The sequence below is a fragment of the Rana temporaria genome, chromosome 1, assembly GCF_905171775.1.
Source record: "Rana temporaria chromosome 1, aRanTem1.1, whole genome shotgun sequence".
NCBI lineage: Eukaryota > Metazoa > Chordata > Amphibia > Anura > Ranidae > Rana > Rana temporaria.
Genome location: NC_053489.1, coordinates 581,697,516 through 581,719,457, shown reverse-complemented (window position 1 = coordinate 581,719,457; position 21,942 = coordinate 581,697,516). Strand labels below are relative to the sequence as shown.

General features: G+C 43.8%; 1 protein-coding gene across 1 annotated transcript in view; it reads right to left on the bottom strand.

The window, feature by feature from the left end:
• Window positions 1–21,942, bottom strand: part of CORIN (corin, serine peptidase) — a 387,335-nt gene that overhangs the window by 11,197 nt on the left and 354,196 nt on the right. The window contains exons 19-21 of the mRNA XM_040334981.1: window positions 15,760–15,934; window positions 12,047–12,318; window positions 2,872–2,999 (exon numbers count right to left, since the gene is read on the bottom strand). Coding sequence (XP_040190915.1) covers window positions 2,872–2,999; window positions 12,047–12,318; window positions 15,760–15,934 — 575 coding nt within the window. The remainder of the gene's footprint in view (window positions 1–2,871; window positions 3,000–12,046; window positions 12,319–15,759; window positions 15,935–21,942) is intronic.

The following is a 21,942-nucleotide window of genomic DNA, read 5'->3' as shown; positions in this document are numbered from 1 at the left end:
TGTGGTAGACACCAATTCAGTGATCTCCACTAGCTTCAAGGTCTCGCGCCAAGCAGCTGCCCTGCTGCTTACTGAACACAAGGTTGCTCACTTGGCACAGGCACCATTCAGAGAGCACCACATTTTCTCAATGAATGCAAAATGTTCTCTGATCGAGGTGGAGATTGTGAGGTCACCATCCTGCCTATCTACCTCATCCAATTAGAGAACCCTTTACATGCTTTGCATTTTCTTAATTGACCCGTGCTGAGCCACCTCCTGTATTCAATATACAGCAGGGCAGCCTCTCAGCACAAGACCTGGAAGCTAGTGGAGATTACTGTAGTAGAAGTGCCTACTTTCATGATTTCCAGGGGCACCAGATGGTTATATTTTCAGAGTTAGATTGGTTATCTGGAATAATTATTTAAGAAAGTTTAGGGGGAGGATATCTAAATCTAGCCTTTGAGAGTTGTACAGTTGCCTGATCACTTTTATCAGAAAGCCCTTTCGCCAGATCTTAAAGCTGTGAGCTTGATATACTGTAACCACTTATCTACCATGCTGTTTTTAAATTCAAGGGTTTTCTTGCTGGTCCAGTAAAGTCACTGGTCCTTTCTCTTCTACTCTAGCGTTGGGTTGTCCTTTCTTATGCACTAAAAAGCACTCACATAATTAGTTCTGAATGTGCTGCTCAGTGAAATAGTACTCTGACCCCATGTTAATGCACTCATAAGGGATGTGCCATTGACAACTTATGTTGCGTACACGCGGTCGGACTTTTGACCGGGCAAAACTCTGAATTTTCGACGGAAAAATAGAGTACATGCTCTCTATCCAAGTCCGTCTGAAATTCTGATGGAAAAAGTCAGATGGGTTCTACACACGGTCGTAATATCCGCTGAAAAGCTCCCATCAGACCGACCGTGTGTACCGGGCATTAGGCTTAAAGGAAGTGGGTTGAATGATGATAGCTGTCATTCAACCTAAAAGAAGATCACCATCTGCTGGATAGAGAACAGAGTCTTCTGCATGTGACTGTGCTGGGTGTGTATACTTAACTTTTTTCTAAAACTGGAAGTCTTCAGCTTTAAAGGAGTTGTAAAGGCGGAAGTTTTTTTTTTCATCTTAATGCAATCTATGCATTGAGATGAAAAACCTTTTGTGTGTAGCAGCCTCCCCAGACCCCCCATATTACTTACCCGAGCCCCATCTCTCTCCAGCGATTTCCACGAATGTGTAAGCCACCTGGGACACTCCTGATTGGCTGAGACACAACAGTGGCACCATTGGCTCCCGCGGCTTTCAATCAAAGTCAGTCAGCCAATCAGGGGAGAGAGGGGGCAGGGGCCATGTCACACAGAGTTGTGACTTTGCTCCAGTACCCCCATAGGAAGCTGCTGACCTTGGAGGGCACTCGATAGGAGGGAGGGGCCAGGAGCAGTATCTGTATTAATTTAACATGACCTTGAACTTTGCCCATGCAGTGAAGGCAGGGGAGCTTGTAGGAGGTTGCATAGATTTCAACAGGATGGATTTTTTATTTATTTTTAAGCACGTGATTAAAGCCCGAGGCTCCAATTGGCTTAAAAAAGGGTTGGTTCAGGGCGCAGAGCACTGCACCATGAGCCCACCCAGTTGCATGACAATAGCAAATTCATATTTGCTATGGTCTTCCTGATTCACCTCCCAGCCAATCGGGAAGCAGGTGCTGAGACCAGATTGGCCAGGGAGTCTTGGGTCTTAGTCTGAGGACCCACTTCCTGTTCGGCCAGGAGGAGAAGCAACGACCCCGGAGCGAGATCCACGTTATCTGCCCCCCTAAGGTCCTCCAGAGGCCTCTGTCTGTCCGCCTCCGACGGGTGGGCTTGATCGCCGCCTTCACATCCGTCTCATCGGGGGGTAGGGGTGGTTTGAGGGATCACTGTCTTCCCATCTGTCTCCTGGGGGGGTGCAGGGATCATGGCCTTCTCGTCCGCCTCCCGTGGGCAAAGGCGTTCGTTTGCTGCAGCCCCTAGCCCCCTCAAATATTGAGCACCAGCCGCCACTGTTCCTTTATTTTATTTTCCCCTAGTTATCTGGTCAATAAGTCTGTTGATTTTCAAAAGAATAAGCTCTCCTGCAGACGTATCATTTGCAGAGTTGAGGCAAACCATTTACCACCGACAGGGGTGCTTTACAATGGTTCGTTTTTATTTAGTTTTTATGTAAAACCTTTATCCCAAAAGGAGAAAAAAATCTGTTTGCTGTAACTGCTTATAAAGTGTTAGCTGAATTTGGTCTTTGATTTGTTAGTATATCTAAATCTACTAGCACATCTTAACATTCCTCTTTCCCAGAATAACAATGCTGTCCAAAGATGCCCCTGCGCTCTTTCATCCTAGGGGCCCTTTCACACTGGTGCGTTTTTGCCGCAAAAATAGCGCTATTAAAATGCTCCCCATGCCCCCTCCATTGAAATGAATTAAAAACCGCTGTAAAAATGCGGTAAAAAACACTGCGTTTTTACCGCGATTTGACCGCGTTTTTAATTTCAATGGAGAGGGGCATGGGGAACGTTTTAATAGCGCTATTTTTACCGCGAAAACGCGGCAAAAACGCACCCGTGTGAAAGGGCCCTTAGTGTGGGCAATCCAGGAGGTGTGTTACTGGCCAGGTCACCAGGTGAAAAAACAGGGAAAATGGCTAAATAACAGAAAACAAATGCAGTCACTACATCTGACTAGTAAACTGCAATATATTGCATTTTTGGTTCTGGATCTCATACCATTGTAAGCTATTTACAAAACGTAAGTTTGCTTACATGCACCCTGTCCTTCACTCTGGTCTTGGCCAGCAAATGTGGAGTGCAAACAGTACGTTAAAAAATAAGATCATCCAACAGTAACTTACCATACAGGAGTCTACTGTACCAGACTCGTAACCAGCGCACAGCATTCTGGATGTTATTGTGTCAAAATAGGATTGGCAGCGCTCTAAGGATATGATACGAACTTCTCCTTCCTGCAATTTAAATGGCACTGGTGGAAAGCAAAAACATTACAAGAAAAGGGTAAGATACTGTCTTTTATATACTATAAGAAACAAAAATGTTGCTAATATACTCTGTTCTCTGTACATTGGTGAAAGAGGACAAATTGAGGCTTCCATTGAGTCATCAGAAACCTGCCCACAGCTTATAAATCTTCTTTTTACATCAACATGCTGCCATTATATACCTTTTTGGCTGATCTGCATACCACGGTTACATGATACACTGCACAGTTTCTCCAGTACTGAGAGTTCAGGAACAAGGAGATTTCCCCTACAGCCTGTATACACGCCCACGTGTGTGATGTCAATATGATGTGACCTGGCTAGCTCTGATCAACATGTAACTATTCTCTCCATCATAAAAGACACAACTGAGCATGTGCAGGTCGGCTACCCTCACTGTGTTAGCTGGCCTTCCCCAGACAGTGCAGAAGGGAAGGATCTGTGCATACACAATAAAACAGCCTTTCTACACAATGCAGTGAGTATAACAAGCATACTATGCTGCATATACAGACTGATTTTACTGTTGTGGGTTTAGTAACACATTCAGGCTGGATTCACACTGCAGCACGCTCCGGCTCACAACAGGAGTCCGTGCATCCCCATTCACTGTTTGAGGTCTGATTTCAGCCTACATTTTTGGCTGAATTCGGACCTGAAACAGAACAAAAGACGCACAGACTCCTGTGCAATTCACACCAGGGAAAGCTGCATCCAATTTGCAATAGTGTGAACCCAGCCTAAAGCTTTTTTTTAGATTAGAGTGAAGATTACTTATACTTTACCTTTACTAAAAACCCAAGCAATATAGTCTCTTATAAGCTTTAAAGAGGAAGTAAAGCCTCTTCAAAAAAAAAAAAAAACGCCCTGCAAGACAAAGGCATAATGAGCTAGTATGCATAGCATACTAGCTCATTATGTATTACTTGCCTCCGATCGAAGCCCCCGCAGTGGTCCACTTCTCCCCCTTCGTCTGCCAACATGTCATCCCGGAGTTACTTCCGGGTATTGCGGCTCGGGCGCTGTGATTGGCCGGAGCCGTGATGACGTCACTCCCGGGCATGCTCGCGGGAGCCGCCAGTAACGGCACGAAGACTGAAGCAACGGCATATAGGTACCATTGCTTCAGTTTTCCCCAGTGCACATGCAGACACAGGGGGATATCTCCTAAACCATGCAGGTTTAGTAGATATCCTAGGTAGCTACAGGTAAGCCTTTATATAGGCTTACTTGTAGCATACAGTTATAAAAAAGGGTTTACAACCACTTTAACATGTAAATGTAATTTCAAAAGTGGTTTTCAATCTTTTTAAAATATGCAGCTTTCATTAAAATAGTGCTGGTGATAAAGGCGAAATCTGGCTTCCACTGTGGTAGACTCGAACAAAGTGATCTACTCCAGGAATGAGGAAATTGCTAGTCAGTTTCACTCTTTTCTATAGCAAGTTATATAACCTCGAATCCCACGAGCATAGACTCATTTCAGCGGACGCGCGCTCTGACCTCATTAGGGAGTTCTTGGGAAGGTATAGCCCCCGAGCGCTATCTACTGTCGATCGGCAAGCCCTTGAGGCCCCTTTATCATTGGAGGAGTGGGGGGAGCCCCTGAAGGGCTCGAAGCCCGGGGCCGGATGGCTTCTCGGCGCAATACTATAAAAGTTTTGCTGATCTCCTAGCACCGGAGTTTCTTAGGGCGTTCAACACCCTCTCCCACTCCCCTTGTTCTTTGAGTAGCCTATTAGAGCCCTATATATCCGTCATCCCTAAGGATAACAAGGACCCCGCCGACGTAACTAGTTACCGTCCCATTTCCCTTTTGAATGTGGATGTCAAGCTGTTTGCCAAGATCTTGGCCACCTGTTTGTCATACCACGTTCCCACCTGGATTGGGCTGGACCAGGTTGGCTTGTCCCTGGAAGGGAAGCCAGGGACAACACTACCAAGGCCCTCAACTTACATCACTGGCTTACGTCAACTAATAGGGAGGGCTGCTTTCTGGCCATGGATGCGGAGAAGGCGTTTGACAGGGTGGCCTGGGACTATATGGATGCGGTTTTGGTGGCCCTGGGCCTGGGAAGCTGCATGCGGGCCTTCATTGGAGCGCTCTAGACCGGGCCCGGAGCCAGGGTCCGGGTAAACGGCCACCTGTCGGACGCCTTCCCCATCCATAATGGGACCAGACAGGGTTGTCCCCTGTTTCCCTTGTTATATAGTCTTACCTTGGAACCCCTCCTCCGTAACATCCACGCGAATCCGAACATAAGAGGCATAGAGGTACATCATAGGGAATATAAGATCGCTGCTTTTGCGGATGACATCTTGCTCTTCCTTACATCCCCGCTGACATCCCTGCCCAACCTAATGCCAGTGTTAAAGCAGTTCAAGACTCTTGAATCTGAAAATTAACTATTCAAAATCTTACGCGTTGAATGTCTCTTTGCCCCCTAAACTAGTTCGGCTCTGTCAGGCAAACTTTCCTTTCCACTGGAAAACAGACGCCATTACTTATTTAGGTATTCAACTTCCTAGTAAACTTAAAGATTTACATAAAAGGAACTTCTTGTCGGAATTGAGACTTATACAGCAGGATCTCCAGAGGTGGGACTCCCCTACCATCTCCTGGTTTGGTCGGGCCTCAATACTAAAAATGACTGTACTCCCCCGCTTGTTGTATAAACTACAGACCGTCCCGATTCACTTGCCACCCTCCTTTTTTTACAGCTTACAGTCGAAGCCCATTGATTCAGCCATACTGGTGCAAAGTGCATGAAGTGGTGACTGAGATATCCTCGCTTGCTTTGGAGTTCTCACCAGCGCAGTACCTACTCCATCTCTCAAAAATTCCCCGTAAGAAATACTACACATCAATAGCTATGCATATGATCAATGCCGCCTGGAGGTCCAAGTCGCCCCTTTCCACAAAAGAATGGGTGATGTGGGTTAACCAGATAGCAACAATGGAGGAGTTGATCTGTACCGCCCAAGATAGAATAGCGCACTTTTTGGAAACATGGGCACCTTGGCTAGAATACCGAAACTCTTTTTTTGTTGAAAAATATGGGTGGTCGAGTCCCGACATAGTTGTCGGGCACAACTTACTCATTGCATGTTCCTTAGTACTTACAAAAGCCATATTGAGTACCTTGACTGGTAGTCTCCCATCCCCACATGAGTCCAACGGGCCTGTAGTACACTGCACTGTATCCTCCTTGATAGATGATTCCCTGCCACTTTTAGGTTCCTTATGTGACCTTTTTACTGATGAGGCCTAGAAGCAGTATCTTTGCGCTCATTCCTCCATGAATGCTGAACCTCATGCCTTCCATTTTGTTGGAAACATGTACCTTTTGCTGTATGTTTTGTAGTACTATGTATACCATCTATGAAAAACTTTCAATAAAACTTTTGTGGGAAAAAAATGTCATTGTGGGCCGCATCGGCATTATGATTTCCCTCAAAAGGACCGGTTGTATCTGGAAAATTAGATGTCCAGCGCATCCCCTCCCCTTTATATAAGATGTCAAGAGCCACTCCCCATTAGAAGTTGAGTCCCCCACTCTCCCTTACATCACAGTGCACCCCCTTTTCCTTATGCTGCTGCTGGGAAAAAGCTGGATGCATTGCTTGAAGTAGAAAGTAAGGGTCTGGAGGAGGACCAGAGGAGGGCTGGAGCTCCCCTGCAGCTGCAAGAGAGGTGCGAGGGCCACATGAAATGGCCTGGAGGGCCGGATTCGGCCCGCGGGCCTTGTGTTTGACGCCTGTTGGTTAGACTATAGAGATTAGAGTTTAGAATCATTATTGGGGTAACTAACTAAGTAATAAGAAGTCCAGGCAAAATCCTCACCTCAAATGTGGGTGTTTTTTTAAATGTCCATATATTACAGAAGCAATGACATGAGGAGCTAAAATCTAGAGGAGTTTTCCACTGTCATAAAGATTTAAGTAAACATTTGGTTAGGGAGAGGGTTTCTAGGTTGGAATTAAGTAAGCGATCTGGGGGGGACATCGGGGTGCTACTGGGTTTTGAAAGTGAAACTGTGGTTTCTCTGAAGCAACCTGAAATTGCCCTATTGTAGGCTTTTCTCCTCCATTTTTCTCTGTTGATTTTACTGTCAACTACCAATAAATTGTAGCAAAATAAATGCTGTGCAAAGAAATAAACACAAGGGATGCAATAAAACTTCTTGGTTCCCCTGCCTTCACTGTCCACTCCTTGTCTGTGTCTGCTCCCATGGCAAACTGCTTGCTAAGGGGGCAGACGTGCAGGCTCACTCCCGAACTGGGCTGTGTGTGACCATAGACACACATGAACATCTTGTGAGAAGAGAGAGGACCTGCAGATAGGAACGGCACTGGATTCATACAAGACCTCGGGTAGGTTTGGGGGGGAATGGAGCACAGCAAGTTACAAAACATTTCTTAATGCAGGGAATGCATTAAGGTAAAAATACGTTTTTAGCTTTAGAATCACTTAAAAAAAAAAATGTTACCTTCAAGAAAGTTCTTTTCAGATTTTAACAAACATCAGAAATACATTAAATTGAAATAAAAAATGTCATTATGTATATCATCACTTCCTGCTCTAAAATAGGATAGTGCAGTTGTGGTATACTTGATGAAAGCTACATCAGTAGAGAGAACATATTTATCTTGCTCAGCATTTGATTCTAATTTCCTAGAATGTCTGTTAGCAATTGTCCTGTAAACATACATTAAGTTCTTCATTGATAAAGCAATACGTTACCACCAGCACACCATGGTAGAAAAATAGAAACGGGGCATTTCTTTCTGATCTCATGCAGTCTCCTTGCACCCACTTGCAGGCCACATGCATGCAATTCAGCAACGGGCACATGTCATTTCTCAGGGTGAGTTTCCAGGTGGACTACAATTGACCATTTTATGCAATGTTCGTCAAAATGGCTACTTATAGTCTTCATTGGTAGAGAGTGAGACATCTTGGCAAATTGGAGGAACAATTGTCAGACAGGGGCAGAGTTGTTGTCACCTTATAACAAGAAGGCCCTCTGTGGCAGAATAGCCCCATTATTATTCTAATGAATTACATTAAAGTGTCTGTAAACTTCTGAAATGAAAAAGGAACACAGCATATCTCTCTATGGTGTGTACTTGCCTCAATCCAGCGCACTTAGTGTGGGTCCTATCTGCTCTCTGCTATCTGCATTAGTCACTATTGACAGTCTATGCCAGTGGTCTCCAAACTGCAGCCCAGGGGCTGGATGTGGCCTTTTGCTTGCCTTTTATCCTGCCTTTGGGACAATGTTTCATCCACTAACACCAACAATGGTGCACAAATATTCTGAATGACACCAAAAATGGGGCACAGCTCCTCCCAATGACACCAACAATGGAGCCCAATGACACCAGTGATGGGGCACAATTCCTTCTAATGACACAAACAATGGGGCATAATTCCTCCCAATGACACTAATGATGGAGCACAATTCCTCCCAGTGACACCAACAATGGGGTCCAATGACATCAATGATAGGACATGATCCTTTCCAATGACACCAATTATAGGACATGATTCTTTCTGATGACACCAACAATGGGGCACATTTCATCCTAGTGACACCAACAATGGGGTATGATTCTTTCTAATGACACCAATGATGGGACACAATTCCTCTCACTGATACTTAAGATGGGAACTGACTGTCACTGATGACGGGACATTTTCTACTCCTGGTGGCCACAGTCCAGCCCCTCTAAAGTTGGAAGGACAGTGGACTGGCCCTTTGTTTAGAAAGTTTCGAGACCCCTGGTCTATGTCAACTCCACAGAGTCTGGCAGATGACCCCCCCCCCCCCCAGCACAAAGCAGGTGACTGACAGCCTCAGCTGTGCATTTTTCCCTATGAGGTTGTGTAGAGTTAGTGTGTCCATTCCCTCTACTCAGGTCTCAGATTACACTCAGCTCCCGCTCTATGCTGTGCAGTGTGTGGCATCAGAGCCCCGCCCCCTAACCTCTAAAGCTCAGAAATGCTGCATAAAATCTGTGCTTTAGGAGGCTAAAGAGGAGAGAGGGCTGCAGATATATGGGTACAGTTTTCATGGGAGTATTTGTTTCATCGCTGAGTTTCACTTGAGGCTAATCACTTCACTGGGTATATGTAAGGGTTGACAACTACTTTACCATATTAAAGCGGAAGTAAACCCATAGATTTAGCAGTTTCAAAAAACAGTTATATTCCCGGCATTCGGAAATGCTAAGTGACACAGTGGTTGTGCTCTCAACCAAACTATCAAACCATCCAATGTCTGGTGCCATACTGATCAGATGAGCAGCATCATGGCAGTTGAAGAATAAACAGAGGCCAATATGGCAGCTTCCTTGGCTGAAAACAATAGGAGGGTTCACTTCCACTTTAAGGCTTATAATAAAGGTTTCAGCATTTGGGTTCAGATCAATTCAGTAAAATCACTTTGAAGTGAGATATCAAAAAGTCCTATCTGTATATTTAAAAGCTTTTTAACGAAATTCTATATATAGTTGGGCATTAAAAAGGATACCAGTTCCTCTCTTAGCAATGTTCCCAGATACGGTGTAAGTGATCTACTGTAAGTAATGGGAAATTCCCTGCATCTAATACTAATGCAGATGTTGAAATGATCGTGTTAAAGCAGAGTTCCACCCAAAAATGGAACTTTCACTTTTCGGAATCCTCCCCCCTCCGGTGTCACATTTGGCACCTTTCAGGAGGGAGCAGATACCTGTGTAATACAGGCATTTGCTCCCACTTCTGGGCATAGGTCACCGTGGCGACCTATGCCACGTCCGGAGCCTTCTCCGTCCCCCCACTGTCTTCTGGGAGACACACAGGTCCCAGAAGACAGCAGGGACCAGTGAGATCGTGCAGCGCGACTCGCACATGCACAGTAGGGAACCAGGAAGTGAAGCCGCAAGATGGTGGCGGCAGCAACCGGGAGCCGAGGGACAGATCGGCTTCGGGTGCCGACATCACAGGTGCCCAAGACAGGTAAGTGTCCATATATTAAAAGTCAGCAGCTGCAGTATTTGTTGCTGCTGAGTTTTTAGGCAGAACTCTGCTTTAAGGTAAAAACAAGCTAGATCAAGATAGATTTGCCTTATTTTTGTAAATCACGTTAGAAGGCCTATTATTCAACATACATCTGTTTATGATAATCCGAAGAGTGGAAAGATATGAAAGAAAATGCTTGGATGAATTTAATCATATTTACTGTATTTATTGGCGTATAACACTCACTTTTTTACCCTGAAAATAGAGAGTAAAATTTGACGCGGGTCCGACGTCCATACTTAACATTGGCTGCGCCATCTTTTTGGTGGAATATCTTTACGCCTGAAAACGCCTTACGTAAATGGCCTATCTTTACTGAGACGGGCAAGCGTACGTTCGTGAATAGGCGTATCTCGCTGATTTACGCATTCTAGGCGTAAATCAGCGTACACGCCCCTAGCGGCTGGCGTAAATAGACAGCTAAGATACGACGGCGCCGGCGGTCGTATCTTAGCTACATTTAAGTGTATCTCAATTTGAGAATACACTTAAATATACGACGGCGCAGATTTGGAGTTACGACGGCGTATCTACTGATACGCCGTCGTATCTCTACGTGAATCTGGCTATACCTTTTTAAAGTTGGGGCGCGTGTTATACGCCTGTGCGTGTTATACGCCGATAAATACGGTAATTGAATATTGTCTTCTTACATATGTTTATAAATGGACCATCTCTGACATGCTTTTTAACTGTTATAGTGATCAATAAAACCTGCCAAAGATACTTATCTTTTTTCTCAAACTGTAACTGTAATGTTTTCATGAAGACAGACAAGGAAGTGGTAGAACCCAGCATGTTAACGAAACTACAAGAAAATTGCTGACTTTTTATGGTTAAAGTACATTTTTTTCAATCCCTGTAAAACCATTGCAGCCAATAAAGCCAAAGATGCATATCCTGTTAACTTGTTCCAGGTCCTTTCCAAGTTGTTTTCCCCTCTTTCCAAGAGCTAAACACTTCTATCTGGGCTGCTTCCCAGTCCCGTTCCGTACCAGTGGGGTCCTGTCCATGAGGGGAGCAGGGGTGCCGCCCCCTCCCCCCCATATCCACGCGCCTAATTTACATGCCGGACACATTGATTTCAATGGATTTTATTTTTTTTAAACACAAGGTTTGAGCATGAGGCTCTAATTGGCTTTAAAAAAAAGGGTGGGCTTGGGGTGCAGAGCATTGCACCCTAAGCCCACCCAGTTGTGTGAAAGTAGCGAATTAATGTTTGCCATTGTCTTCCTGATTCTCCTTCCAGCCAATCAGAAAGCAGGTCCAGAGACTTGATTGGCCAGGGAGTCTTAGGACTCTCGGCCAAACGGATCTTAGGACCCACTTCCTGTTCGGCCAGGAGGAGAAGCCCTGTCTCTTCCCGGATCCTCCTGGAGCAAAAGGGACAGCAGCCCTCCATGTCATCTTCCTCTGTGTCATCTTCCTCTTCACGGTAAGGCATCTACACCCCTGCCTTCCCATCCGCCTCCTGGGGACTGTTATTAGTGCGAGCGAGGGGGGCAGGTTTGTTTGCCGCCCCCACCCCAAAATATTAAGCACCAGCCGCCACTGTTCCGTTCCCAATTTATTTTTTCAGGTATTTAAAAAGCGCCAACAATTTATGCAGCACTTTAACTAAGGTCCTTATCGCACATGTATACATACATGCACTATGGCAAATTCGGTGAGGAGCCAGATAACTTGCCAGCATGTCTTTGGAGTGTTGGAGGAAACTGGAGTACCCGAAGGAAACCTCTACAAGCACTGGTAAAAGATGCAAACTCCATGCAGGTGGTGATGTGTTTGGGATTAAACTGATAGCCCCTCTTTCTCTTATACTAATGATGAGGTCCATAGAAAAATACGAAGACACCTCCTAGGCAACTGGGATCAAAAACTTTGACTTTGCATCTGTTGCTATTTTTTTTTCCGTAATACAACACAAAGCCATACATTTCATAATATCATTGTACCAGTACTTACTTTTGTTGCCCATATGTCCCCATCCTGTAATATAACAGTATGTGTCTGGTTCCACCAGCTGGCCCTTGGAAGGTAAGCACACAGGCCTTACATAGCTGGTCTCCTCAATGTCTTCATTTAACTGTACTATGCTGATGTCATAGTCTACCACAGCTCTGTTGTAGCGCGGATGAAGGATTATTGTCTTGACCATACGTGTCTGCATGAAATCAGATGGATGATCCAAGTTGTTTATACCGAATACAACTTTCCATACAGCAGCATGTTCCCGCCTGAGGAAAGATTACATGTCACATTATTCTTATATGAAAGCTCCACCAAAAGGTGTCAAAAATAATACTTAAATTGGTTGTAAACCCTTACATATACCCAAAAAAGTCACTGACCTCACAGTGATGGAAAAAACCCTCCTACATAAGTTGTACCTGATTATCTGCAGTCTTCTCTACTGTACATCCGTTCAAAGTGCAGAATTTATAAAGCTTGTCTGAGAGTCCAGAAAAAGTGGGCAGAGAACTGAAGTTACGTGCAGTAAGGATAATTGTAAGAGCTAATTGGAGGGAAGAGACTCCCCCTCCCTTCCACACAGCTCACAGCTTTTCTTAGTGGCAGGAAAACTTTTCAGAACTTTTCAGCAGACAGAAATGACACTTGGTGCTCTTAATTGAGACAAGGACACACTATAGAGGGATATGCTATGTGTTCATATTTCATGTTTGAGGATTACAACCACTTTAATTCAAAACTCTCACATTGATAACATTAGTATGTGAGTTTTATGCGACTTTTGAGAATTTACACTGCAGTCTATGGCACTCAAGTCGCAAGAAAGCCAGATCAAAGTAGTGCAGGAACCTTTTAAAGGTGGAAAAATTTTGGGTCAGGTAGACCAAGAAAAATTGCAGCCATAACTGCCAGAAGATTTTTTTGGGATACAAAGAAAAACTCACAGGTGAGATGATGTGATTATTTCAAGGACCACAAAATGACAATACGTGAACAAAACTTTGCTGCATGTTCGAGTTCCAAGAAAGAAGTCTTTACTGTGCCAAAAAGCCCGGCAACACCTTGACATGCCTCACAGCTTCTGGCATACTGTAATCTGGAGTGCCAAGACCAAAATAATGCTTTATGGTCAGAACCATAAGTGCTATGTTTGTAGAGGAGTCAATATGGCCTATAGCGACAAGAATACCATCCCCACTGTGAAGCATGGTGGTAGCTCACTGACAATTTGGGAGTGTGTAAGCTCTAAAGGCATGGGGAAAATAATGAAAACTGATGGCAAGGTGAATTCAGCATGCTACCAGAAAACAATGACCCTAAGCACAAGACCAGGTTAACCCTCCAGTGTCTACAGCAGAAAAAGGTGAAGGTTCTCAAATTGCTATCACAGTCTTCTGACCTTAATATCATTGAGCCACTCTGGGGAGATCTCAAACGTGCGGTTCATGCAAGACAACCAAAGACCTCAAGGCATTTTGCCAAAACAAATGGGCAGCTATACCACCTGCATTCTGTAAATACAGCTTTAAATAATATCCAAAATAGTTACCCTACTGATATAAAGTATTCTGTGAATATGAATTGGATGGGCTCTCTTTATTTGATATATATAGTACTTTGCCTTCCCAAAGTCCTGCTCCTAGAAGCATACAATTTACATTCTGTACATTCCAAGCAGTTTTATGGTTTAAAAATCAGCATGGCCTCATATTCTGCTTTATGGTGGTCATGTATCATACTGTGTAGCACTATCACTTTACAGAGCTTTAAGAAGAAAATAAAAAGCTTCATAAATACACAGGCATAAAAAAATCTATCAATGTCACAGATGGTAAACAGTATCCTTGTATTGGTCTCAGCTCTGTCGCTTAATGAAAACTTTATGACAAACTAGATTTTCTTAATGTCTTTTCATTTTCCCTGCCAAGCATTTTCCAAGTCCATAGCTGGTAATATTTTGAAAGAACAGGACACTCCAGGGAAACTCTCTGCGTTATTACAAAAGAGAAGAATGAGAAATCGTAGACTTGTGCCACCCCAAGGGCAGAAATCCTGAAGTCATTATCAACAACACACTTCAGAATTACTATCATATAAAACCTTACTCTTTTACAGATTGTTTTCCTACCAGGATTATTGCCCTTGCACAGAACCAAATAACCATAAATAGTACTTATTACTCGACGTTAGTTCAACAGGTTACTGTGCATTCTGCAATTTCTCTCACCATATGACAAGTTACGTTCCTACTACTTAATGTTGCTTGTAATTGTGTTTTCTGCTAAATGCTAAAATGTGGATTACAATTATAAATCGAAAAATAAAATGGCCAGAAAAAGACTATTAGCTGGATTCAGGTAGGGCGACGCATCTTTGAGGCAGCGTAGCGTATCGTATTTACACTACGCCGCCTTAAGTCAGAGAGGCAAGTGCTGTATTCACAAAGCACTTGCCTCCTAAGTTACGGCGGCGTATCGTAAATGGGGCCGGCGTAAGCGCGCCTAATTCAAATTTGAGTTAAAGCTGCTGTTATGAGGCGTACTCAATGTTAATGTTATGAGGCGTACTCAATGGCCGGTGTTCCCGCGTACAATTTAAAAATGTTTACGTTGTTTGCGTAAGTCGTTCGAGAATAGGGATTTGCATAGAATGATGTCACAGTCGTGAGCATTGGCTTGTTCCGGGTTAATTTCGAGCATGCGCACTGGGATACCCCCACGGACGGCGCATGCGCATGCGCAGTTTTAAAAAAAACGTTGTTTACGTCGGGTCACGACGTATTAACATAAAACACGCCCCCATTACATCCATTTGAATTCCGTGCCATTACGCCGCCAAAGATACAAAAATAACTTACGGCGCAAATTCTTTGAGGATTCGAAAAAAAAGAATAAAGTTACGGCGGCGTAGTGTATCTTAGATACTCTGCGCCCGGCGCAAAGGTACGTGGATCTGCCCCAAAATATACATTTCTGCTCTGTTTTGTGTTTGATAAAATTTGTAAATTCATGCTCTAATATCTAAATAAAGTAAAAAAAAAATTCTGTGCTGTGGTGAGGTAGGCCACTGGCACAAACACCAAACACGTGGTATACCCAACATAAAAACAATGTACAAACATTTTGTAGTGCCAAAGATATGAATATGATTGAACTATCAATCAGTATAAAGTAAAAAAGGCCTCAATAAGTGGGGAGGAGACACTAATGCTGATGTCACGCAATTTTATGCTACTTTTTGTTTTTATGTATACATGCATCTTTATTAAAACTACAACACCATGAGGATTACTTCTGGCTCCCGGTGAGCATTATTTAGTTAGACCCTGATGTGGAGTGTCGCTGGACGGATTCACTGGGTTTACTTTTCACTGGATGACAGACACTTATCCAAAGCCTGCATGCTGTTTTAATGGCAGCCATCATCTCTGGTGAGTGTCCATTTCACTGGGATGCAGTGGTGGACCTCTGAGCAGTTTGAAAACTTATGTTCACTTCAAGAGGTGTTAGAGTAGGTTTCTCTTCACTGACTTTTCTAACAAGCCTTTATCGTTTTACTGGACTTTTCACATATGCTTTTCTGCTCCTATCAAGGAGGACTGTATTCACTTATTGTGGACTTTTTTTTACTTTATACTGATTGAGCGTTCATGCATAATCATATCGTGCTCTAAAATGTTTGAGAATATAATTTAGTAACTTACTTACCCTTCAAAGCAGTGGGCAACAGTCAAAACCCATTTTTTCCCTATAAGAACACAGCCACAGATGTGCCCACTTGGTTCACTCTGTAGGGAACACTGCCAAGGCCATCGCCCAGGTCGGCTGGTTCTGCCACCAAGGATCCTCTTGCTCATTCTGGCTGCAGGGCGACGTCCACAGTCTGAAAAACACATGAAAGGATGGATCTATTTTTGTCCTGGTGAATATTGTTAGCAGACAGAAAGTGATGGTAAATTCCGAATTTTCCAATCGTCACAAGGACAGAAGTAGAAGTAACATGTTTCCCGTTAAGCACCTGTGGGCAGTTGCAGGAACACTCTCTGTGTTCCAGTATCCATCACTAAACAAACACCTGTATTACTGTCATGCAGAGGAATCTTTGTCCGATGGTGCAAGAATAGTCCCTAGCTGGATACAGAGAGTGGTGTGGAAGCATGTGATCAGGTAAGTAAACACTGACCACCGATGTGGGGGCTTGGGGTATGGGGGATAACAGGACTGCCACAGACAAGCAAGGTAAGGTAGAGGTGGGCTAACAACACTTCAAATGACCAGCATTGCCAGGCTGCGGGGGGGGGGGTCACTTCCAATCACCACCAATGCAAAGTGAGAGGGCTACCAGCACTGCCGTTGACTACTATGGGTGGGGGGTTAACAGCAACGCCCCTGACAAGCAGTGCACATGGAAGTTACCAGCACTGCCAATAAACACCAGTGAATGGGGTGTTCATGTTACTGCCAGTAAAGCTATTGCTGGGGGTTATTATTGAAGCCACTGACGTCAATGATTTGGTCCACTAGCACCAATGCTGGAGATTATTACTGTGCCCACCGACACATGTTGGAGGTTATTATTGCAGTACTGCAGCCACTGTCACCAATGCTGGGGGTTATTTATCCAGCCAAAGACACCAATGATGGAACTTTTATTACTGCCACTCACACCAATGATGGAGCTTATTTTTTGTAATGCAATAAATGCAGCAGTCCCTTAATTTCAAAGGACCAGTATAACTCAACCTCATACACCTCAACGCATGATATTGTCTGGCCCTCTGGGAGTGTTGAGGGGGGGGGCATACTTGAAGTCCTCTATAATTTTCAAGTTACCCACAATGTATAGATGGAATAAATGCTCTGCGTTTTTTGCGTACTTGTATACCAAAATTATATTTCTTTTTATTGACATTGTTATTTCATTCTTTATACTTTCTTACTGCATTTGAATTACCCCTCAACCATTAAAGTGACAAAAAATCTGCATACCAGTTAATTACTTTACATTCTAGCATTTAGTGTGTGTAATTCCCATCTCATGTAGCTCAAATAATCTCCTCAATGTTCAAAATAACCCTACTCCCAAGGTTATTTCTGAAAATACAACCTTCAAATTTCTAGAATCCAGTTTATATCCTAAAAAACACATAAAACTTTCCAATTAGGCAGACCTACATCATGCCACATATAGCTTCTCACTCCCACCTAGGGCTAGGGGCTGGGCCCACCCTCCTGTACACTAATGTGTCTAAGGTTCTATTTAACATGAATGGCAATCAAAAGAGGAATGTATGGTACTATAAGAGTGGATAGATTAACAAGAACCTTTGACCTACATGAGCAAAGAAACATCTAACATTATAAGGCATGCATCTATTGTGTATATATTTTGGTTTCCCTATTTTCTACTTTAATTTAGTTACCGGTAATATATGAGAAACTGAATAAAGCATTTTATATCATGATAATAAACATACTACATTCAGTATACAAATTTAAGGGTTTTTAAAGGCTGGATCTTGTTTTGTTTTTTAATTATAATTTAAAAAAAGGGTTTGGTTCCTGCTGCTCCCTCTCTGTCTTGTGAGAGTGGCGAGAGAGGAGAAAGCCGCTGCAAATGGGCACAGCGCCAGATGAAATGAGGGTTCAGATACGTATTTAGGGTGGGGGGGTTACAAATACTGGAACATTTTTTTATTCTACTGTAGGAACTGCATTGGGGTAAAAAAAAAAAAATCCCTTTAGATCCACTTTAATATATGTTACAGGATACTTAAAGCGGGGGTTCGCCCTGTAAAAAAAAAAAAAAAAGTTTTTTTTTATTAGACAATTAAATTCGGCATCGTAGCGCGAGCTACGGTATGCCGGTCTTACATTTTTTATGCCCGTACTCACTGCGGTATCGTTGATTGAAGAATCCGGGGAATGGGCGTTCCTCTGGTGAGAGAAGGTGATTGACGGCCGGCCCTGGCACGTCACGCTTCTCCGGAAATAGCCGAAATAGGCTTGGCTATTCACGGCGCCTGCGCATAGCCTGTGCGCAGGCGCTGTGAATAGCCGAGACCTACTCCGGCTGTCTTCGGGGAGCGTGACGTGCCAGAGCCGGCCGTCAATCATCCTCCCTCTCCATAGGCACGCCCATTCCCCGCGGGAGTCGGATTCTTCAATCAACAATAGCACAGTGAGTACGGGGTTTAAAAATTTAAGACCGGCATACCGTAGCTCGCGCTACGATGCCGAAAGTAATGGAATAATGGGGTGAAGGAGGGTGAACTACCGCTTTAAGGTTTCATTCACACATGAGCATATTGAATTACTGGCATTTCCTTGGCATTTTTTTAAGCTTAAGCTATTAAGCTTTTTTGCAGCTTTTTACAAACTTTTTTAAAGTGTTTTAGAAGTGCATTACAAGCGTTTTACAGCTTCAGGCGTTTTTGTTTAACCTGTCTGGCGGTATTCCCGAGTCTGACTCAGGGTTAGATTTTCCTGCTGCGAGTGGTAACCCCAAGTCAGACTCGGGCTCGCCTCGCTGGATCCACAGGGAGTGTTTACTTACCTTGTCCCTGGATCCAGCGATGCCACCGCGCTGTGCGAGCGAGCGGGACCTCGCTCGATTCACACAGTGCCTCTGTGTGACGCCGATCTCCGTTCCCTGCGACGTTACGACGCACGGGAGCGGAGATCGGCGCCAAATTCAAAAATGTCAACAAACACATTACATACAGTATACTGTAATCTTATAGAATACAGTACTGTATGTAAAAAATACACACACCCCTTGTCCCTAGTGGTCTGCCCAGTGCCCTACATGTACTTTTATATAATAAAAACTTTTTTTTTCTGCCTGTAAACTGTAAATTGTCCATAGCAACCAAAAGTGTCCCTTTATGTCAAAAATAGTTTTAGAGCAGCTAAAAAACAGTGATAATAAATTATAATCACTTGCAGAATTGTGCGATAGCGATTTGTGGGGAAATTCGTCATAAAAAAAATAAATAATGACAGCGACAATTCTGCAACTGAGCAAATTTCAGTGATTTTGATTTGATTACATTATTGAATCATTTTTATTATAATTATATTATTACTTGTTATAATTATTTATAATTATTTATTATATTATAATTTATAATTTTGTTTTTAAAAAAATGTCATACCCGGGATGCCTATTAGAATCTTGTTTGGTCAGATTTAAGTGAGTTATTTCTAAAAATTACAGGCCTACAGTATAAAACGCCAAATTTCCTTGCAAATAATGGTACCGCTTTCAGCACCTTTTTTCTGAAAGAATCATACCGCCAGGGAGGTTAACCAATAGAACGCACTAGGGCAGTGGTTCTCAACCTGGGGGTCCGGACCCCCTCGGGGGTCGAATGACCATTTTCCAGGGGTCACCGAATCCTGGGCTGTTCTTGAAGCCCGCGCTGCTCTCCCAGTCTTTCGCCGGCACTGTCACTCATCCCATATCCCCCAACCCCCCCCCCCCACCAAGGAGTATTAGAAGGCATAAAAATAGAGAATACATGGAAGGGAGAAGAAAAGAGTGGGAGGAACAAAGAGAAAGGGGTGGGGAAAAAATCAAGAAATTAGGATAGAGAGAGATAAAAGGAGAACAAAGAGAAATAGTGGTACATCCTAAAATGTACCATAAGATTTTTAATACTGTACGAGTGGAAGGAACTCAGGGAGCTCTAAATGTCCGTGAGTTAGGGGCGCAAATTACTTGTCTTGCCTTTGGTGCTGACAACCTACATTACGAAAATTATTTTACTGTTGGGGGTCCCACAACTTGGGAAATTTTATCAAGGGGTCACGGCACTAGAAAGGTTGAGAGCCACTGTGCTAGAGCAGTGTTTTTCAACTCCAGTCCTCAAGGCACACCAACAGGTCATGTTTTCAGGATTTCTTTCAGATGAAACGGCTGTGGTGATTTCTAAGGCAGTGAAACTGATCAAATCACCTGTGCAAAATAATGGAAAGCCTGAAAACATGACCTGTTGGTGTGCCTTGAGGACTGGAGTTGAAAAACACTGTGCTAGAGGGAGGTGAGGGAGAGGAAATTAGTGGTGGAGAGCTGCTATAGTTCCTAGAAAAAGTATTCACACCTCTTGGAATTTTCCACATGTATTTTATTGGGATATATGTTATAGACCAACACAAAGTGGCACATACGGTGCCTTGAAAAAGTATTCATTCCCCTTGAAATTTTCCACATTTTGTTATGGTAAAGCTGTTGCAGAACTACAAGTCCCATGAGGCATAGCAAGACTCTGACAGCCACAAGCATGACACCCAGAGGCAGAGGCATGATGGGACTTGTAGTTTTGCAACAGCTGGTCTGCTAATTGCATATCCCTGTGATATACCAACACAAAGTGGCACATATATGAAGTGGAAGGAAAAAAATAAATGGTTTTCAAATTGTTTTACAAATAAATCTGTGAAAAGTGCGGCGTGTATTTGTGTTCAGGCCCCCTGAGTCAATACTTTGTAGAACCACCTTTCACTGCAATTACAGTTACAAGTATTTTTTGGGGATGTCTCTACCAACTTTGCACATCTAGAGAGTGACTTTTTTGCCAATGCGTCTTTGCAAAATAGCTAAAGCTCTGTAAGATTGGATGGAGAGGGTCTGTGAACAGCAATTTTCAAGTCTTGCCACAGACTCTTAAAGTGGGGGTTCACCTGATTTTTTTTTTAAAAGCCAGCAGCTACTAAAACAGCAGCTGCTGACTTTAAAAAAAATTAACACTTATCTGTCCAAGTCGCCCGCGATGTCGACATCCGAAGCCGAGTGGTAGCTCAGCTCTCGGCTTCCCCGCCGCCATTCTCGGTAAGGGAATCGGGAATGGAAACGCTGCGGCTTCACTGCCCGGTTCCCTACTGCGCATGCACGAGTCACGCTGTGCAGTTCCCACTGGTCCCCACTGTGTTCTGGGAACCAAGTGTTTCCCAGAACAAAACAGGAGGGGGGGTGACGCGGAGGGGCCGGACTCCCGCGGGAGTCTATACCCGGAAGTGGTGCAAATAACTTTTATACAGGTATCTGCACCCCCTCCCCCCTGAAAGGTGTCAAATGTGACACCGGAGGGGGGGGGGGGTTCCGAAAAGCGGAGGTTCAACTTTTGGGTGAACCTCTGCTTTAATTGGATTTAGGTCTGGACTTTGACTGGCCCATTCTAACGCATGAATATGCTTTGATCTAAACCATGCCATTGTAGCTCCGGCTGTATGTTTAGGGTCGTTGTCTTGCTGGAAGGTGAACCTCCGCCCCAGTCTTAAGTCTTTTGCAGAGTCTAACAGGTTTTCTTCGAAGACCCCATACACACTATACAACTTTTGTTGTCTGATTTCCTTTAGATTTACCAAAACCATGTAGTGCAAGGGCCCTGCCTGATTGCATACAAATTGAAACTCTTAAGGTTTGACCTGGTAAATCTGAAGGAAAAAATCTAAAGAAAATTGGTCAGTGTGTATGCAGCTTTAGCTTGCCCTGTATTTAGCTCCATCCATCTTTCCATTAACTCTGACCAGCTTCCCTGTCCCTGCTGAAGAAAAGCATCCCGACATCATGATGCTACCACCACCATGTTTCACAGTGGTGATGGTGTGTTTAGGGTGATGTGCAAGGTTAGTTTTCCTGCTTTTTTGCTTTTAGGCCAAAAAGTTCAGGTTTGGTCTTACCTGACCAGAGCACCTTCTTACACATGTTTGCTGTGTCCCCCACATGGCTTCTCGCAAACTGCATACAGGACTTCTTATGGCTTTCTTTCAACAATGGCTTTCTTCTTGCCACTCTTCCATAAAGGCCATATTTGTGGAGTGCACGACTAATAGTTGTTACAGTGGGCCTCTTGGCTGCTTCTCTGATTATTGCTCTCCTTGCCCAGT